Here is a 21,342-nt window from a genome sequence, read left to right as displayed (position 1 = left end):
TGTCATGAGAAAGCTATTTGTATCTGAATCATTGGGTTACTCTCACCAAGAATGATGGGAAATTATGCTTCTCATCTAATGGCAGTTTTGACAAAGATGTGCTAGCTAATTTACAAAAGAAACTAAAAGTGAAAGGAAAGAGGGTACCACCAGGATGTTGGGCAGCTTTTAATGACTGGCAAGCAGAATCAAAGGATAGGGGAAAGGACTCCATAGTAAGAAGCTTAAACTTTAATCAAGATATATTAAAAGGGCAATTGAAGGCACTGAATCATACAACATATAAGATGGGAATAGTAGAAGGAAAACACTTAGACCCCCGCCATATACAGGGTTGCACCCCGTAGTGGGATTAAACCAGTTAAATATAGGCTCAACTGAACCTTCCGAGGAAGAATACATTTTTACTCTGCCCCAATATTGCGCTGCCTGCTTATGAGACAGCAGGCCAGGCGCAGGTGCATGAGCCACTACCTCAACAGCAGGTGCAACAACCTGCCATACTCCAGCCTGTTCGACAACCTACCAATGATACTGTTCAACAACCACAGCTGCTGCAAGGTACAGATCAGCTAGCACCTACAGTAAGTGATTCCCAAGTTACGTCTACCTCTGATGGTGTAGCTAGTCAAAGCACAGACCAGCTCGACCCTAGACTTCAGCTTAGAGATGAATCCACACCTTATATTGGCCCAGCGGTAAACACTAGATCTAGGGATCTGAATGTAATGTTTTTTACATTTTTTAAGGGCAAAAAAAAGCAGGGCTTAAAATCCACATGGAAACTGCTAGAGCACTTCCCAATTCTCATTGTACCAGAAAAGGATATTTAAGACCGGATAAGTTCAATCCAGACTCTGATCAGGATACCTCCTCCTCATCTTCGTCCAAGGAGGAAGCTGAAAAAGGGTATTTCCCGTTACGAGACATCCCAAACCCTGCACATGGTAGAGACAAAATGGCTCCTTCTACCATAACTGTCACCAGGGCATGGCCGGCAGTAGATTTTCAAGCGATTGAAAAGTCCCTTCTGCCCATACGGTCCAACCCAGCAAAATTCCAACAGATTTTGGCTGGTCATGTTAGCCTCAAAACCCCACTATTGAAGAAGTTAGGGCGGTATAGAACTATGCTGTTCCAGCTGACCTCTTAAAATGAATATGGGACCATTCAAACATCCCAAATCCCATTCTGCAGCATGGCACAATGGGAAATGATGGCTTTGAGTCAGTCAGGAGCTATATACTGGATGCCATTATGGTTATTTGTCCCCCTCTTCCCAACTGGTCAAAGATTAAGGCCATTCAACTATGGGAAGATGAACCAGTGGACACCTATCTGTCATGCCTTGATACTTTTGAAGCCTACTCATTGTATCCCAAGCCGACAGAAGGTCCTGCAACCAGTGGGCTGTCCACCACCTTTGTAGATGGTCTTCTACCCCCAGTTTGAGAGCAATTGAAAAATGTGTGTTTGAATTGGCCCAGCCTAGGCTTGCATGAGCTGGTTACCCAGGTACAGTATCTGATCTTATGGTAAAGGAAAAAAAGGACATAGAGAACCAACTTCTTCAGGCCCAATTACACATGTTCTCTTCCTTTTGGCAGCGGGGCCGAGGGAGGAGAAATCGCTCGGGAAGACAAGGCCTTAATGGACCAGGATTTTGAGCGTAAGGCCCCTCTCAGTGACCCCCTGCAAATAATGGCTTCTGACAACAAGTTCGGAGTCAAATGAGGGATGGTGGTGGAAACAGTAGCCTCTATGTCAACTGTGGACAGGCTGGTGATTGGAGGGACAGTTGTCTGTACATAGCATGGCAACCACCACCTCCCTCTCAAGAATTTTCACCAGACAACCGCTTTAATCAAGGGGAACAGTCTCACTCAGGCCAGAATCAGTCTTGGAACTCCTGGACCCCTCTCGTCTCACCTGAGGGCTCCCCTGAACAGATGCAGCAACTTTTCCCATTTGTACCAATCAATCAGCAAGGTCCACTTGTAACATTAACTGTGAAAAATAATCCTATTCTTTTCTTAATAGAGACGGGGCCACCAAATCTAAGTTTACATTGAAAGCTGCTAAAAATCTTCCCTTTTCCAGCAGTATCACTAAAGATGTGGGAGTTTATGGAGTCCCCCATAAGCTACCCCGAAACAGTCCAAGTACCAGTGAGTCTGGGTCCTTTAACAGAACATCATGCCTTTCTAGTTGGCATGTCAGCACCATTGAACCTACTTGGTCATGATCTGCTATGCAAACATGGGTGCACAACTTATTGCACTGAAGAGGGAATCTTTCTGAAAATCCCACCAGAAGAACAAGACCATGTCATGTTGGGAACATGTAATTTGGCTGATTCAAACTATTTGCAAGCGGTGTTCACACAGTGTCAAGAACAATCTTCTCCTCCCCGCCCTTCACTAGACACTCTCCCTATGTCACTATGGACTGCCCATGACAATGACATGGGCCTCTTACGTTATGAGGATCCAGTGAAAATCACCTTGAGGCCTACTGCAGCATTGCCCAAGGTACCTCAATACGCTCTTTCCATCCAGGTGGAAGCAGGAATTGCTCCAGTAAGCCAATAGTTAATGCAACAGTGTATTAAAGTTCACACCATTAGCCCATGCAATACTCCTATTCTACCAGTTAAGAAACCAGGCAGGGAAACCTAGTGGTTTGTTCAAGACCTCAGAGCAGTTATCAGGGCTGTTCTACCTGCCTTCCCTATATTGCCTAATCCTGCTACCATCTTGAGATGCATCCTTCCGTCTTCCAACACCTTCTCTGTGATAGACATTTATTCTGCATTCTTCTCTAATCCGATTCATTTGGACAGCCAATATCTTTTTTGGGTTCACATACCAGGGGCAGTATACATGGACTAGACTTCCCCAAGGGTATGTAGAATCAACTACTCTTTTCTCCAGGGAAATGAAGCAACAGTTGGATACCCTTGCTCTTCCTGCTAAAACAGTGCTAGTGCAGTATGTCAATGACATTGTCATTGCCTCTACCACTTCGAAAGCATGTCAAAGGGACATCCTTGCCATTTCACAGTATTTGGCTCTTCAGGGTTTTAAAGTGAACAGATCCAAACTGCAGTTTTGTCAACCCAAAGTCAAATACTTGGGTCATTTAATCTCGCATGGTGTTTGGAGAATTTTACCCTCCCGCATAACAGACATCCAAAATGCACCCAGTCCTACTACCCAACACCAACTCTGAGGGTTTCTGGGACTGGCTGGTTACTGCTGCCAGTGGGGTCCCTAATTTCTCAAAAATTACTCAGCCCTTACTTGCTTTATTGAAGAAGAATACTCCTGAGCCTCTTCCATGGTCAGGGGAGCATGATAACGCCTTTATACAGCACAAGGTACAGTTATCCAATCCGCCTGCCCTAGGTCTAATGGACTACTTGAAGCCACTTATTATTTTCTGTAGTGAATGAAATAAGGTGGCATTAGGCCTTTTAGCCCAACAATGCACCGGAGGATACCGACCGACAGCATAATTTAGCACCCAATTGGATGTGGTAGAATCTGAATTACCCACATGCCTGAGGGCAGTCACTGCTGCAGCCGTCCTAGTGGACCTTGCAGCCTCCATTACCTTAGGACACAACACCTTTTTAGCTGTCCCTCATGCAGTTCATGCCCTACTTTTAAAGACAAAAACACAATATTTATCTCCCTCTACACTGACAAAATATTAATTAATTTTACTTACTAACCCTGCCCTTCAAATTGTCAGATGCCCAGCACTTAATCCAGCATCATTAATTCCCACCTTGGATGAGGGTGAACCCCATAACTGTCTTATTGTTATTAAGTCTTCCCTTCCTCCTAGGTTAGACCTCCAGCACGTCTCTTTACAAAATCCAGATCTGGTACTTTTCATTGATGGAGCTTGTCTGCGCAACCAACATGGACAGCTGTCAGCTGCTTGGGCCATCTGCTCGCAAAACTCTATATTGTCAACTGGAACTTTACCATCTGGTTCATCAGCTCAAATAGCCAAATTGGTAGATCTCTCTACTGCCTGTCAATTGGCCAAGAACAAAACAGGCAATATATATACTGACTCCTGCTATGTGCATGGCGTAGTACATGATTTTGGAACTTTATGGAAAGAACGGAGATTCCTTACATCTACTAGTACTATTATCAAAAATGCATTTTATGTCATTTTGTTAGAACGTCTTTTGTTACCACAACAGGTTGCTGTTATTAAAATTGCAGCTCACCAGTCTGATGACTCTTTTGAAAGTAAGGGAAATGCTATGGCAGACTGGGCTGCAAAACAAGCTGCTCTTTCCATCTCTGTTCAGGGACAACCAATGCAGCTGTTTGTATTTCAACAGGTGTTGCAGATGTCTACTTTTTCAAATCAGTGTTTATTGAATTTGCGTCAGATTCCGAGGTGACTCAGTGGATACATGCAAATTGTAAACATGGCTAAGACTCCATCTGGAGACATCCCGATGTGGCACCAAAAGCCTTTTTACACGGATTGTTCCGCACCTATCATCTTCCTGTTCATCTGGGCCAGAACTCACTAATTAAGCTGATCCAATGTGATTGGCATGCACCTGGTCTTTCGGAAACTCTATGCCATTTTGCGTCAAGTTGTTCAATTTGTTTACCGTTTAACATTTCAAAAGGCACCCAGGTCCCACCCCAGCCTCTACCAAAACCGTTAGGTCCCTTTTGCACCCTACAATGGGATTTTATCAAACTACCTCCTTCTGCACATTTTAAATATGTTCTTACTATCATTGATGTTTTCTCTTGCTGGGTTGAGGCCTATCCATGGGCCAAGAATGATGCTGTTTCTGTTGCTAAAAAGCTATGCACTGACAATGACAGGATACAGAAAACAGATCTATACAAGAGGGAAGCATAAAGGAAAAGCAGTTAGGGATGGGCACATTTGGGGGGCTAGGCATCCCTTTTTCATACACATGTAAAGAGAAGGGATGATAGCAAGGGTGATAGGAGAACAGGGGGAGGAATAGTAGGGATGGGTAGACATTGGGGTACACAAACAAACAAACATCAAATACTGACAAGTGGGGGTGGATGTGCACATTAGCATGGGAGACAAAGGCTAAACAGAGGTAGTGTGAACAAATGGTGATGGGGGGAGAGAAATGAACCACACACAAAGGGTGTGTTGTGGCACAACGGGATGGGTTTACACCTTGCTAGATTTAATCAAATGACCCACAGGAATTTAGTCTGGACCCAGAAGACGGTTTTGATAATTCAAGGTTACTGGTGATAGGGGCACATTGCTCTGGAAGCCTGATGGCAGGGACCCGATGGTTGAGTGCATAACGCTATGTGCATAAGTAGCAGCAAGGTAGTAGCCACATAAGTTGGATATTGCCCTAGCTGCCTCCCCCACACTGATGGCTGGGCCACAGCAAGAGATTAAGCCAAGCTAGCTGCCTGAGAAAAATCAGAACTCTTCCACCCCAGCCTTCTCCACAGCCACAGGGGGCAAGGATCAGCTGCAGCTAATGTGCCTTCTACTCTTTGGTTTCTTGACCTGCAAGAAGGAGATACAATGGAAAGGATATCATCACTAAAGATGTCCTACTTGTGTGTGCTTCACAGAATTATAGCAATTCACAAACATATGTGGAATGTAACCACACTACATACATGGCATGCAAACTGATATTTTCTTGGGGCTGAAATGGACAGTTGACTATTTTAAATGCAAAACCAAACTGTGGAAAAGGAGCAGCAATGGCAGCACTACTATCAATACAGCATTTATACAAGCAGTCCTGAGGAGTCGTACAGTGTGGTGCAGTACTACAGACTCTGTGTGATGGACATCAGCTACTACCAATATAGCATTTATAGCAAGTTTGCAGCAGCAGACAAGCAAGATGGTTAGAAAAACCAGTCCTGAGGAGTCGCACAGTGTTGTGCTGTACTATAGACTCTCAGTGTGATGGACATGTCAGCTTAGTTATCAATGAAGCAGGGACAAATCTCAAGAGAATCACGGACAATGCCAGAAACAATCAAGGACATTTTTAAAATATTAGTACTATTAACCCGAGACACTGACAGAAGAAGAGAATGTGAATATTTATTTCTGAAGTAAAAAATATAACTAATTATTGCAATTATTTATTATATGCATTTAATTTTCCCCAAAAGTCCCCAGCTTTAGGCGGGATTAGGGGGGAAAGATCTAAAGAGTCAAAATCAGAGAAAGATGATGAGTATGCATATCAGCCCTTACCTTGGAACAGAGGACACCTGCATATATCTGTGATACTGTTTTTATGCAATCTGCACCTGTACATAGCCTGTGCATAATGTATGCATCTGCTTATCTACACAGTAGGTGAGGGAAGACAGACGACTATCAGGACTGCCCATCTCTGGACTATTCTGAATATCCTGCACATACATACTATGTGCTGATGTGGGAAAATTGTTGTGGGTCTCCGTGGTACCACAAAATAAAATCACAGGGCCCATTGTTACATGACACTATATTTTGTCCCCAACACATGCACTCAATAAAGTCTACTCTTTACCTGCAAACCCCTTGTAGGTCGCTGTGTAGCAGACACTCCAGCTGTACACATGTGCATAGCCATTCCTACTTGTACTCTGGAGTATCAATGGAGTTTAGGACATAGTATATCTGTGGCATCTACTCTATTCCTACCCCTGGACCCACATGTACTGTCTTGTATACCTACAGTAAACCACTGGAGTGCTTGGTAGCTTTTTTTTCTCAGTAGTCACCAACCTATTGGCGTGAGTCCTATTCCTCATATATAGAAGGTGTAATCAGATGCATTATATTCTGTCTTGTATTCTCATAATCTGAATCATAGCTAGAATGACATTTATACAGGCTGTGTCACAACAATAGGCTAATGTTAGCACCTATACAAGATCTGACAATGATGTTGAGACACAAAGTCATAGAGGACAGGCACGAACAATCTGCCTCCCTCTCAGGTGGTCCTCAACTCGCTGCTCAGAGTGAAGGTACGGCCTTAACCACACCTGAGCTACAATGCTGTAGAGCCTGAGTGATAACCATCCCCAATGGAGTGGACTCCATCATGACTAATACTAGTAGTGCTCCTATGTGGCTGCAGCAGCAGCAGCATTGGAGTGCAGTGCCTCTGATGTGGTTATACAAACCACAAGAAAGTCTAGAAGGCTACCCCAGCACTGTCACAGTCAGTTTAATTTGTGGGTGATGCTAGGACTCAAATCAACACCTGCCGTCCTATCACCTTGGCAGAGTCTGCCACTACATCTGCCAACATGGAGATGACTGGGGTGTCGTGTGGCTTCTGTGAGACTATCACCTGTCAGTGACAATGCCTTAGTGAGACAAGAGTCCAGGAAAGATGCAGTGCTAGATCTCACAAAGACTGCAGTGGCACATGCTGCTGCCATACTGGAGGATAACAAGTGCCCCCATCACTGGCCTGTGATGTTCAACAATGTTGTCCATTGTCAGAAGTAAGTTCATACACTGAGTGGTCACATTGAGGGGGCCACTGCTAAGTGCATAATCTGCTCCTCCAGGTCTTGGGTGTCTCACTGTGTCACTTCATATCTTGGGTGATGACACGTGCCAGCATCGCTGGCAGGAAACATTCCCAATGGTGTACATACAGGTCCCATTTCCATAGCAACACAGCTTCCCTGTTGTGGGGTCCTGTAGTCCCAGCACTAAAAGCCAGTGCAGTGATTCCAGATCATATGTACTGCCAGAGTGGCATCCCCCTCCTAAGTATGGTACCATAGTGCTACCCCCACCCAATTGTCAGAGGACATTATACATACCCCTTGTCACATGACACCAATCTCTACCTTTGGCGATATGATTCTACACTCAGGTTGTGATGTCAGCCATGTATCACTGCAACCTTGTCATTCATTCAAATGATTAAGACTGTACAAACTGTACCTTCCCCTCCTGTGTGGTGTAAATGAAGATGTCTGATTCATTGTGTGATTAGACTATGCACTGCCCAACATAGCCTTTTACACTACAGGCATCATACTTGTGCTGAATGACATAGTGCTGTCATTGTGTGCTCATCACTGACCAGATGCCACCTCTTTACCTATGCTACTTGTATTGTTCCTGTTATTGTTGGGGATGTGATGCATCTGTTGCATATTGTCTCTCAGCATTGCTAATGTCACTGGATGGTGGTAGTGTGCTGTCATGGGACTGGACTTTCCCTAGAGAGACAAATGGTGCACAGCTCATTGCATAAGTCTTGCAAACAATGGTAGAGGCATCCTGCACAAGTTCTCCCAAACCTATCCAGGTAATGGAACTGTGGCTTCAGCAAGACAAACATACATTCCATGATGCTTTTGGTTTGCAAGTGGATGGTGTTATACTGTTGTTTGGCAATGCTGTGTGGATTCCTTATAGGTGTCATCAACTAGGGTTCCAGTTGGTATCCTGCATCACCTGCAACACAATGGGAACATATGGTGGTATGAGACCTGTCTATACATTGTCTGCTTCCCAAACTACCTGGACTTACAAAGTTGGTGTCCCTGTGGAATTTCTCTATACAGAAAGACATAGATGACTTGCATGTCATATGTAGGAATCATGGGCACTGCGAGGGGGCTGTGCAGGCATGTTGGTCGCACTGGGCAGCTGATAGAAATGGCAGCCCCTCCTACTGGCATATCATCATCCATGCACACACGTGGCAGTATAGTTCCCTAATGGTGTCCAATCTATAGCACCCAGTATTTTAGAGAGGTTTGCAATCCAGTGGAAGTCATGCAAAGTGGTATCTCTCTCATGTGTTGAAGGAATGGATATGCTCATTCACAAGTGGAAGAAACATACTGAAAAATGTAATGAGTATTCTACAGGCGGATGCCAGTGACATGCATGCTGGGAAGTCCATGAAGCAAGCACGGTAAGAGCTACATATACTTTAGCATGCATTGGCATGGGAAGTCAATATCATTTTCATGGGTAAAAGCCTCCCCACAACTCCCACTGCAGGACACTTGGCCAGTTGCACCTCCATAGCTAACAACTCTGCACCACGAGAATAATGAGAAATCCCTTTTCAGCAAACCCCTTTGACAATATAGTCATTTAGTAGAGCATTTAAAAACTGCAAATTGAGTTAATGTTCATTTGTATACTCTATTCCCATGAAAACAGAGTACGTTTATACTATGTGGTAGATGACCCGTTTTCATTTCCTTCAAAATACTATTTCCATATGCTGTACAGATCTCATGGAATCACCTTAGTGAAATACAGCTATGATGGTCATTAAAAAGTAGAACACCATCATATCCAGAAGGCTGGACATAGCTAAATGTGCTATGGTCATCTTTTTTCACTCAAAAACAAAGTCAGAAACTGGAGCTCACTAGACAGTAATATTTCAAAGCCTATTTTAATGGTATATTTTAAAGGAAAATCCAAAATCAGAAGCTCTGAGATGCAGAATCCTAATGTTTAATGTGCTCAGAAATCAAACAAACACAAGAACACAATTTATCACTGAAAAGTGCAAAGAACAGCACTCAAATACTGTGCCATTGACTATTTTTAGTCTATAGTCTCACAGATAAGACAGTTACAGCAAATGTCAGTACTGAACCGATTTATCTGGGAGACTGTGGACAAAAGAAATAAACTCAGCTGTACTGCATCTGAGATTTTACAGGAAACCACACAGTAGGAAGCAGGCCTGGATAAGCTGCTAAGATTGAAACATCCACAGTTACAACACCTACATGCTCTGATCTTTCAGTGATCTCTTACCTCTTTCGCAGTATGGCTGGCCTTCCTCCATGTAGAAAGCCCAATTGCGTATTGGAGTCTTGCAAGCAGCACAGACAAAACACTGGACATGCCACGTCATCTTGAGGGCATGCATTATTTCCTACAAACAAAACAAATTTGGTAATTTTACTATCTGATCAGAATGCTTAAAAACAATGCGAGGTATGACATACTCCGTGCTGATCACCTCTAATAGGCATGAAAAGAAATATCATTTCACTACTGTTTGGACTTGTTCACTGCTAATCAATCACATCCTTCCTTTAGAGGAAGGAAAAAAAGACTTTCATTACTAAATTTAAAAAGAACAAATGGAGAAAATAATGTGGAATTTTCTCACACAAAGTAGGAAAAAAGATCACAATTTTGTGTAACATGCAGCAAACTTCTTTAGTTAATTTAGACATTTAAACATCACAATCTCCTGATACTCTCATAAACAACACATATTACTTTGATGATGATCAGTGAAGAAGCAGGTCAAGAAAAAGAGAATGTGGGGGAGGTACAGATGGAGCTGGTATATAACACAGAGTTAGAGTACATATTTATAATGGCAGCACTACAATGGGGCAAATAAAATCATGCTGCCACAAGTTCACCACACCAACAGTGATGAATGAAAAAAAACTCGAAGGAAAAGACTGCTAAAGTAGTTTTGTTAAATTAAGACAACATCCTCTGAAGGACTAAGGAGGCTGTGTCCCCCAGGACCCCCACAGTCAATGCAATTAGAAATGGACATAGCTCCATGAAACAGCAGGGCGCACAAGTCCTTAATTGGAAACATACTTGTGATAAAATGCAATTTACAAAAAAAAATCACGTACAGTAGGTTTCTCTTTTGAGAAAGCAAGTTTGTCAGCTTGCAATATGAAACAATGGTAAACCATGTAACAGCATAAAAAGACAAGCTGTCTAGTCTGCCCTAACTGTGTAGCTGTAAATCTTACAGTGGCCCTCCTTACATACCCATTCTCTCAGTCTACTAAGCACACCAGGCTTTCCTGTAAGTTGACTTACAGTTTGCTACAAGCTAAGGAACATATCTTTACTTTATCTACTAATTTTTCCATGAAAAAATTATACTTGAAGGTTTGGACTGCTGTTAACTCTTACTTAATGCCCAAATGTTAAGTGATTGCTGCAATCTTGGAACAAAGAGAGGTATGTGCTGCTGCCTAGTCATGCTGCAGTCAGCTATTTTCCTTGCATCTCTGACTTTGTTTTGTAATTGTTCATCCTGTGACTTGATTTTTTTGTATGTACATAGGGGTCCTGGATGTGAGGTGGATGCACTAGAACCACTGGTGATCTTATTGCTTTAGGTTTTCTCTCAACATCTGCCAACCATCAACTCTTATCCTTATCCCTCTTAGTCTGACAGTTATGTTTCTAACTTTTTGATGGTCTTATAAGGTTTCTGTCTTCCCTTTACCCCGAGTGCCAGCTAAATATGTCCCCTTTCATCATTTGCAAAGGCTGTTTTCGTTACCTGCTACTGCCTGTGTCCCTTCTTGGGCTACTGAATGAACTTCCCTATTGCTCTTGCTTAAACTCCTAGCTTTATTCAGCATAAACCTACTTCCTTATTTGTCCTGTTTTACTTGGTCCAGTTTTTTAAACTTTTGATTCGTACCTTTGCATCAGAAATCTTTTTATACCTGTACCCAACCACTATATCTTTTTAATCCCTGTACCTTCCTGCCTATTATCATAGATAAATCTGATACTCACATCCCCTTCTGCTTCAGTTTAACAGCACAAGCATCACAAAATATCTCTGTGTTACAGATTTTAGGAAGGTTATTGCACCTAAGCAGAAAAGTTCATCAGTGGTATAGAGGCTTTTTTTTGCCATGCCACCCCCTCAGTTACCCATTAGTCCAAATGCCTGTTCATAAGTCTGCTCTCAGAGCCAGGCATTATAGGTCAGTATACTTCACCTTCTTTGCTGTACCCCCAAGTCTCCACATTTCCTGACACAAGCCATAAACTTCATCTGTTCCACTTATGTGCCTAGTCATCAGTGTCTGTGTGTACTATGACATGTGGGGGCTTCCTGCCACCCTTCAAAACCTCTCTCAATTTGACTTGTTTTGTTTAACCTCAGTTATGGAGCAAGGTCTCAGTGCCACTTATCTACTCCATTCCAACGTGTCTGCCCACGTGACAGCCTTTGAGAATAAGTCTCATCACTAAATGCTCGTCTCAACACAGCTAACATAGGCAACTTTCCCTGGTTCTCTACGTTAGCTTTCCTACCCACTTGTACGCTACTGCTCATGTCTGCAGCACTTCTGAAGCTCTGTCTTTGTCCACCTGTGCTCGTCCTCTCTAAGCTACATGAAAGTGTAGCACTTCCTCCTGTGTCCCTTGTTGCCTTACTCATTCTTCCTAAACTGTCCCTACCACCTCCTGGTACTTGCTCTTTCTTTCTTCCTTCCTTCCTTTCCCACCTTTAATTCCCTTTCATGTACATTACTAGTCTGTCCCTAACCCTCTGATTCTGGTACATTTGGTATATCCTAGCCTGTTCTACCTTTAGTCACAAGCTGTTATTCTCTAACTGGACCCACCCCTAACCCCACATTTACTCCTCTTGTCTACCACTTCTGTGTTACAGGTCTTCTGTCCTGCTAGTCTATTTTTCATTTTCTTTGTCCTCTTACTTCATCTAACCAGATCCTATTCTCTCCCCGCCTTTCTCCTACTGATTGACATGAGCATTGAGGTTACCAGTCCCCCTCTTAGGAGGCTGAATTATCTCAGTTTCTATTACTCCAGTCCTGCAAATACTGTACACACTATGACCCAAAAGGTTCCTAAACCACGCAGAACCATCTTGGTCCCTCACCTTTCCTACAATGCACTCCCCCTTTCTCTTTTTAATTCCTCTATTTTAGTGCAGTTTTACCTAAGTGAATGCACTTTATTAACCAATTTCTAATTGACAGCTAAGAATCTTTTATTTCTACCTGGGCATTCACACATATGGCTACCTTTCCTGTGCTAAATTCTTGATCTTCTCCCTTCTCGTGTGCCCCACTGGTACTCTCCTGTATGCCCTGCCTTCTCATTTCATCTCTTCCTACACTTAAATATCATTAACAGGGAGAAAAAGGCATGAAGTCCAACAACTGAAAGACACAGTCAGATGAATCAAGTAAAATCTTTGTAGGCCTACATCAATCACCAATGGAAGCAGGATATCCCCACTCTGAAAGCCTCACTAAATTATCCATGTGGCATATTCCTGAGTCTTACAACCCAAACGAAAATAAAGATAACTAAGTGCTCAGGAAAACAAGGACCTGATAATACAGTACTGTTAAGTGTGGTTACAAAGCATAAGGTGCTACAGCTACTGAGCAGGAGGCTGTCCACTTACAGCACAGGTGAATCTATGTATGAGAAAAGTCATCACTAGTTATGTAGAACATCTGCAGGAGGCTGTCAGAGCTGTAATTAACTGGTAAAGGGGTAACATTTAGGTATACAAGACCTTGTAAATGATTATGCACAAGAGTTCATGATATGCTGACCACTGATGCTGGTACTAAGTTGTCATATTACAACATAGATATTGTAACCATTGGGATAGAAACAGATCTCATTAACTAAACCATGAACCACATGTGTGCTGTGCTCATCTCTAAACACTGTTAACCAAATAAAAAATGCTCCAGGGACTGTAGCATGCCACTCTCATGTAAAATAGACACAGGGGCAAAAACTCCTCCAGTCCACACTGAATCTATTAAAAAACATACAAATAAACTCACTGTTAAATGTTTTACCCTTCTTCAGAACAGTTATACATTCATTAAGTTCTCATTATAAAACCTTAGATTAACCATGTGATCTGTTACATCATTTCAAACCTAGATTAAAAATACTTAAAATGACAGGGCCTTCTTCTTGATAGCACATAAAAACAGCACAAAATACATTGTGACCACTAAATTTAACAAGCACTTAATTACTTTAACATTTTCAGAAAATATTGTGGACAGTAAACATACAATACAAAGCATGTACTGAATATACATTTTAGGGATTATTTCGATTTTAAACCACCATTGGCTTAATTTAACACACAAGTCAAAGAAAAATATTCATTTAATCCTAGGGAAGTTTCAACATTAGTTTTTAATTGCCAAAACAATTCTCTGATTTCTAATCATTCTCTTCGTGGATCTTAGACAAAGTAACTTTTAATCCTAGAGGGGAAGCATAGAGTGGACAACTAGAAGCCAGAGAACAGTTTTGGTAATTAAAAACTAATGCAGAATCTCCCCCGGTGTTAAATGAAGTTTCTTCCTTGACTTGTGTATTAAAAATGAAGTCACTGATGGTTTAATATAAAAATAATCTTTAAAACTGCATTTTATCTGTATGCGTTTTATTTTTTATATATTTACTGCCCACGATATTTTATGCTCATATTACAATAATTGTTTGTTATTGTGATGATGTGAGGTAGTACCAGCTGTGCTGGCAGGAGTAGGGCAGTGCATGTCTAACATATGCCAGCCTAGCTAGCTGGAGTTTTGTAAAGAATTATATGTCATTTGAATATCAAATTGATTTGTACAGATGTCCGTGTTAAAGTATCAACAGTGGGTCCTGCTAGACAGAAAGGAAATATACATGTATGTCAGACTGTGTTTGCTGCAATTCATTAAATGCATACAATTTAACAGAGGATACTGGAAGGGAATGTGTTAAGCTCAGCCTAGGTACCCTTAAGGAAACAGCATGAAATTAAATGACTTGGTTTAGGCCATAAAGATTTTATCTCACAGGTCTGAATGCAGCTAAAGATGCAATGTCTGTGAAAAGCCTTTCTGCAGGAAGGGTGGATGCGTTGGAATTGTTTTATGGCTTCCAGACACTGTATTGAGCCTTAACAAATTTTTGTGTATGTATTGTGACACCTCTGTGCCTGTTCCTGGCTCAGCTGCTAGCAAGGGGGTAGTGTGGAAACCACAGAGTCAAGTGAACAGATGTGATGTCATTCTGTAGCCAGCACTGAAATTGTTCTTGAATACTAGTGGGAGATGTGATAGATGCACTTTGTTATTAGACCTGACAAGAGACACTTATCCAACTTCATCTTGCCTTGCTTTAGTAGTAACTAGGGAAAGTACATTTGTGTACACTTACCATAAATGTAGATGTTTGAGTGTATTCACTGTTGCAGTCATCACCTGTGGGTTATCCCTGCTGTGGTAGCCCTCAGCCAGCCAGAATACCAGAGTCAATGTTTTTCTGCGTCAGCTGTAATCGCCTGTAGTCTAATGTCAAGACGTCAATGCTATAAAAAAAGGCAGCCAACGTCATTACATCAGTTTTTCTTGTCCTAACCCATCAGAAGTACAAGGAAATAAGGAAAAGTGGTCCTGGTGTCTAAAAGCCACCGAGGGAAGCTTATGTCTCCTAGGGGAAGAGGATATAAGGGGGATGGACTGCAACAGTGAATACACTCGAACATCTACATTTATGGTAAGTATACACAGGTATACTATGTTCTTCGTGTTTCACTGTTGCAGTCATCACCTGTGAGAGGATTCCCAAAGCTGAGGAGATGGGTGGAAGGATAGGTTAGAGCTCTAGGCATGGGTCAGCAAGCCCTGGAGAACTGCAGAGGCAAACCCTGCCCTAGACTTAGAAGAATGAGGTAGGTGGTAATGCTTTGTAAAGGTATGGACAGAGGTCCAGGTGGCAGCTTCCAAGATGTCCTTGGTGGGGACTCCTCTGAGGAAGGCTGTGGAAGTGGAGGCTGCCCTAATGGAATGGGTACGAATAGACTTTGGAGGGAGTTCCCATGTAGTATGTAGCAGAAATGGATACAGTGTGATATCCATTTGGAAATAGTTTGCTTGGAAATGGGCTTCCCCTCTGCCCCTGAAGCAAAGCTGACAAGCAGCTGGTCTGTTTTTTTGAAGGTTTAGTACGGTCCAGATAGTATCCAAGTTGTCTGTGCATGTCTAGCGAGTGCAGAATTCTTTCCCCCATGTTTTGAGGGTTGGGAAGGAAGGTGGGCAGGTGTATGGCCTGGCTGAGGGTCACATCAGATATTACCTTGTGCATAAAGGAGGGGTTAGTCCACAAGGAGACCCTGTCTGCATGAAAAATGATGAAGGGCTCAACAGCCATGACTTCCTGAAGTTCTGAAACCCTTCTGGCTGAGGTGATAGCTAGTAGGAAGGCAGTCTTCCAGGAGAGGTATTTAAATTCTGTTTAAGCAGCAGGTTCAAAAGGAGGTAAGGTTAGTTTTTCTAAAACACAATTCAGATCCCAGCCTGGTGTTGGAGGCCTTCTGAAAGGTCTGATATTAGAAGCCCCTCTGAGGAATAGTTAAAGGATGAGAGAAGAGGAGTAGGTCTGAATCATTATGGGCTGAAATGGCTGAGGCATGGATTTTTATAGAAGAGAAGATGAGGCCACTTTTGAGCGACTCGGCTAGGTAATCCAAGAAAAGAGGGGTGGAAAGATGAGAGGTACTGGCCCCTCTGGACTGGCTCCAGGAGCAGAATCTTTTTCATTTCCCTGCATAAGATTTTCTGGCGCTGGGCCTTCTGGCCTCTGTGAGAATGGGTAGGACCTGTTCGCTTAACAGGGACTCCTTGTTAACTTTTAAGATAAAAGCCATGCTGAAAGATTGAGAGTCTGCATCTGCAAGTCTGTGTGCAGTAACTTCCCCCTCTCCTGGGTCAAGAGGTCTGAGATCAGGGGAAGCTGCTTAGGGGGCTGTAAGGTCAGGCTGTGCAGTAATGGGTACCAATGCTGTCTGGGCCAATCTGGAGCAATGAAGATGGCTATTGGTCTCTCCTCCCTTATTCTGAGTAGTACCTTGGGAATAAGGGGCATAAGAGAGAACACGTACACAAAGAGTGAGTTCCAGGGGAAGGTCAAGGCAACCACCTTCCATGCTAGGAGGTGATACTGTCTGGTACAGAACTTTTGCAGCTGGTGGTTGAGATGCAAGGCAAAGAGATCCACCTCCGGAGTCCCCCACTCCTAAGTGATTTGCAGAAAGATTTCCCGGTGGAGCTGCCATTCATGGGGTCCAGTAAGTTTCTGCTTAGGTGATCTGCCAGGGTGTTTTTGACCCCTGGTAGGTATTGGGCAATTAGGTGTAGATCCATGAAGTCGGCTGTCAGCCAGAGGCTCATGGCTAGCCTGCACAGAGGGTAAGATTGGGTCTCCCCCTGTTTGTTTATATACCACATTACTGTGGTGTTGTCTGCTTTCATAAGGAGAACCCCTGGCCTGAGATGGGGTTTGAAGGATGTCAGAGTCATTTGTACTGCCCTCATTTCTTTCTGACTGATGTGTAAGTGAAGGTGCTGGGCATCCCAAAGACCTTGGGTGCACCTGCCTGCTAGGTGAGTGCCCCAAGCAATGTCTGAGGCATCGGTGGTGATAGTCTGGCCGTTAGGGGGGAGGATGAAGGGAAAACCCTTGTTCTTGGTACAGGCCTCTGCCCACCAGAGAAACTTGGCCCTTATACATGGGATCAGAGGGAGAGAGATCTCTAGAGGCCGAGAGTACTGGCACCACAGGTTCTTTAGATACCACTGAAGTTTCTCATGTGAAGCCTAGCCAGAGGAATTAGAAGGATGCAAGATGCCATGTATCCCAGGGCTTGCAGGAACTTCTTCATGGTGAGGTGACTTCTGGAAGCCAGCTGGGTAAAGTAGACAGGAGGAAAGCACTGCATTTCTGGGGATAGGAAGGCCATTTGGGATGCTGTGTCTAGCAGAGCTCCCAAGAAAATGATCTTCCTGGTGGGAGTTTGCTTTTATTTCTTCTCGTTGATGGTGAACCCTAGGGAGGTTAGGAGGGATTTGACAAAGAAAAGGTCCTGGAGCAGCTTTTCTTTGTACTCTGCCTGAATGAGGCCGTCATCCAGGTAAGGGTAAATCTGTACATTTCTCTGTCTGCAAAATGCTATGGCTGGGGCTAAGCATTTGGCGAATACTCTGGGTGAAGTAGATAAGCCAACGGGCAGCGCAGAGAACTGAAACTGTTGCGATTCTGCTCTGAAGTGCAAGCATTTCCTGCAGGACTCCCTTATGGGGATGTGGAGGTAGGCATCTTTTAGGTCTAGGGTCACTAGCCAGGCATTTTTTTAGCATAGGCAGCAGCTGCTGCAAAGTTAGCATTTTGAATCTGGAGACCACCAGGAAGGTGTTCAGAATGGATAGAGCCAGGATGGGGTGCCAAGTGCCCTCTTTTCTGGGAACAAAGAATAGTCTGGAATAAAAGCCTTTGCCTGTTTGATCTGATGGGGACAGGTTCTACTGCTCCCTGTGATATGAGAGTTTGGACCGGTTTCATGCCTCTGCCCACTGATTTGGAAGTAAGTCTGGGTACCCTCTTGGTATCGGGAGTGAGAGAATTTGTATCCCTGAAAAATGATCTTTGACCCATTGGTCCTTTGTTACAAAAAGCCAATTTTCTTTGAAGAGGGAGAGCTTTCCTCCTAGTTTTTGATGAGTGAAGGGGGGAAGGGGAAGTCATTGTGAGTTTTTGCCATAGAAGGGTGGCTTAGAACTCCCTGCCTTTGGGGCTGAAGTGGTCCACTGTTTGCTTCTCTGCTGGCCCTGGGATAGGGGTCTAGATGGTCTGCCCCTGCGGGACATACCTTGGCCCTGTCTGCTAGGTGCTTAGAGGGAAAGTTCCTGCAGAACCTGGGAGGTTGAATATGAAAAAAATATTTTACTGTTTACATAGATTTTGCTTTATCTTCCAACTTTTAAGCACCTCTTCTGCTTTTACTCCCAAACAAATGCTCCCTATCTAGGGGTGCATCAATAAGTTTAGACTTGACATGATCAGGGACAGGTTGTTCCTTCAGCCACGCATGTCTTCTAATAACAGATCCTGTCACTGCTGCTCTGCTAGAGGCTTCTAGGGCATCATATCTACAGTGTAATGAGTGTTTGGCCACTTGACAAGAAGAGTGCAGTAAATCTGCTAACTCTTTTGAATTGGCACAGTCAGGAAAGATAGAAATATTTTGTTTTAATAGTTCCAAAGTGTTTTGCTGAAATTTTAACATATGGAACTGACAACTGAGTGCTCTAACAGCTAAGGTTGCAGAGGTGTATACTTTTTTTACTCCATCTGTCCAGAGCTCTGGAGTCCTTGTCAGAAGGAATAGGATTCTTGGCAGAACTAGTCTTAGCTCCTTTAGGTCCCTGTGTATTGACCTCTGGGTCTGCAGCAAGACTTCTGTACAGGTATTGGTGAGAATCTGGTACTCTGTAATACCTGTCAGGTTTACTGGGAGCAGGTGGGAGGGCATCAGGGGCTAAGCTGGATTCTTTGAAAACATCATCCACCACTTCTAAAATAGGGGGAATGGCCAAGGATCTGTGCTGGGGCAGCTCCAGAAACTTTCTAAATGTTTTCTTAGACTGGGGGAAGTCCTGAGATTCCCATTGGAAATGTTCCTTGAGGGTGTGAAGGGTTTCCCCAAAGAAAAGGTACTCTGGAGGGGAGGCAGAAGGGATGGATTCCTCTGCATCTGAATCCTCATAAGCAGTCAGAGGTTGCTGTTCCTCTTCAAAATCTGAAAAGTTAGATTCCTCAGAATCCTGTTCTTTTATAATTTCTGGAGAAGGGTGCCTTTTCCTTTCAGAAGTTGTGGCCTGACAACCCGGATAAAGGAGATGAGATCCTCTGCCATTTTAAGCATTTGTGCTTGGGGTGATGGAGCAGTAGCAAGATGGTGGCTAGAAGCATATTTCCTAGGAGTGGCCTGGCTTCTAGGGCTTAGAGAATCCATCGGTCAGAGAGATGGTAGTTGGATGAGAAGACATCGTTTTTTGTCTAGATTTGGTAGTTCGAAAGGCCTCCTCAGAAGCCGGTGCCTGTGTCACGGCTCTGGACCCAACAGAGGCAAAGATGGCCATAGGCTCAGAAGACGAAGATTTCTGCGGCATACGGGACTTCGAAAGGGTCTCGGTAGAGGCCTGCATAGATATCGAATCAGGTATCAGGGGCTGCTAAAGCACCTCACTGAATTCTGGAGAACTGACAACCTGCTTAGCAGTAGCATCGTCGGAAGGCTTAGCCTTGTGTGGTCTGTCTCTACCCTTATCTCTGCATTTTTTTGGAATGTCCATGGATTGTTGGCTTTCAGATGCCATATTGGAATGTGAAGATGGAACACGAAAATAACTGTCTACAAAAAGAGCTCTATAGTGAATGGTTCTCGCATTAAAGAGGGCACAAAACCAGCAACAGGGGATATGGTGGTCTGGGCCTAACGAAGTGATGAAGTAAGAATGGAAGTCTTGGTGTGGGATCTGCTTTCCACAGGCGAGACAATTGTTAACTTTTTCGGACATAGCTTTAGACATTTTCAGTTGAAATTCAGACACTGGTAGCGACCGACTGGCACTCATGTGAACTGCTTCTGATATGGGCTCCATGGCAAGAAAGACTGAGTTAATAACATCGCCTTCCTTGCTTTATAGCACTGATGACCGGGCGTCAGACTACAGGTGACTGCAGCAGATGCAGAAAAACATTGACTCTGGTATTCGGACCACAGCAGGGATAACCCACAGGTGATGACTGCAACAGTGAAACATGAAGGACATCAATAATTCTTCATTTAGTTAAAAAATATAGTGAGATTAGCTGAAAGTTGTTTTTCTGTATCTGTCTGAGTCTTTCCATCTATGTTGGGGGTTTTTTTTGTATTTTTTGTGGATTGAAACTCTGGTGTTTACTGTAAAGGGATATTCAGTATTTTCATGTTTTATATTTCATTATTAAACATATTTATACCTTTCATTGTGGCTGGCTTTTTAGAAAATATTTAATCGTTGACAGTAATTGCATTTATTTAGTGGCACTGTGGCTCCATGTTCCTGAAAGTCTTGATGGCTTGTCAAACATTACCATTTGTATAAGTATTAATTTTAATAGAGTAATTGGGTACCCTGGTAAGAGTCTTAGAGTAGATGGCTTTGGGTGTTCTGGTGGCAGTGTATTTACCTTACAGTCTGGGTGGAGGTGGCAAAGTGGGTAAGCTGTACCAGGCTTTCCCAGGTGTGTGTGTGTGTGTGTGTGTGTGTGTGTGTGTGTGTGTGTGTGTGTGTGTGTGTGTGTGTGAGCTACTTTTAACAGGGACACTGAGAGCAATAATTTCACAGAGAGGGTGGTGGAGAACTTGGCTTGGAACATTTGGCTAAACCCTATAGCTGTGTCAGTGGGGAGTCTTATTTGAGGCCTGGAGAGAAAGTCCATCCCCAGGATTGGAGTGTGCATTCCCTGTGTGGTCTTACAGGAAATTACACTTGGTGCAAAGAACTGCATCAGAAAATAGTGTGCGTGTGTGCAGCTATATTTTTTTTCTCAGTGAACAGTCCCCACAGTGTCAGTGGTGAGGATTGAGACTCCTTGATCACTGTCCCAGAGGAGGGATATCACAGTTATATTTAGTGGTCAGAATAAAGTTTGCACTGCTTTTGTATG

The 21,342-nt window shown here is 43.3% G+C and overlaps 1 protein-coding gene across 1 annotated transcript in view; it reads right to left on the bottom strand.

Annotated features, from left to right (window-relative positions):
- Positions 1-21,342, bottom strand: part of LOC122799918 (PDZ and LIM domain protein 7-like) — a 1,210,551-nt gene that overhangs the window by 40,811 nt on the left and 1,148,398 nt on the right. Inside the window, exon 9 of the mRNA XM_044069320.1 lies at positions 9,820-9,940. Within this exon, the coding sequence (XP_043925255.1) occupies positions 9,820-9,940 (121 nt within the window). The remainder of the gene's footprint in view (positions 1-9,819; positions 9,941-21,342) is intronic.

Source organism: Protopterus annectens, chromosome 4.part0 (assembly GCF_019279795.1).
Source record: "Protopterus annectens isolate FY-2018-M chromosome 4.part0, PAN1.0, whole genome shotgun sequence".
In the NCBI taxonomy this organism is placed as follows: Eukaryota; Metazoa; Chordata; order Ceratodontiformes; family Protopteridae; genus Protopterus; species Protopterus annectens.
Note: the sequence above shows the minus strand (reverse complement) of the source record. Positions and strands in the feature narration are given on the sequence as shown.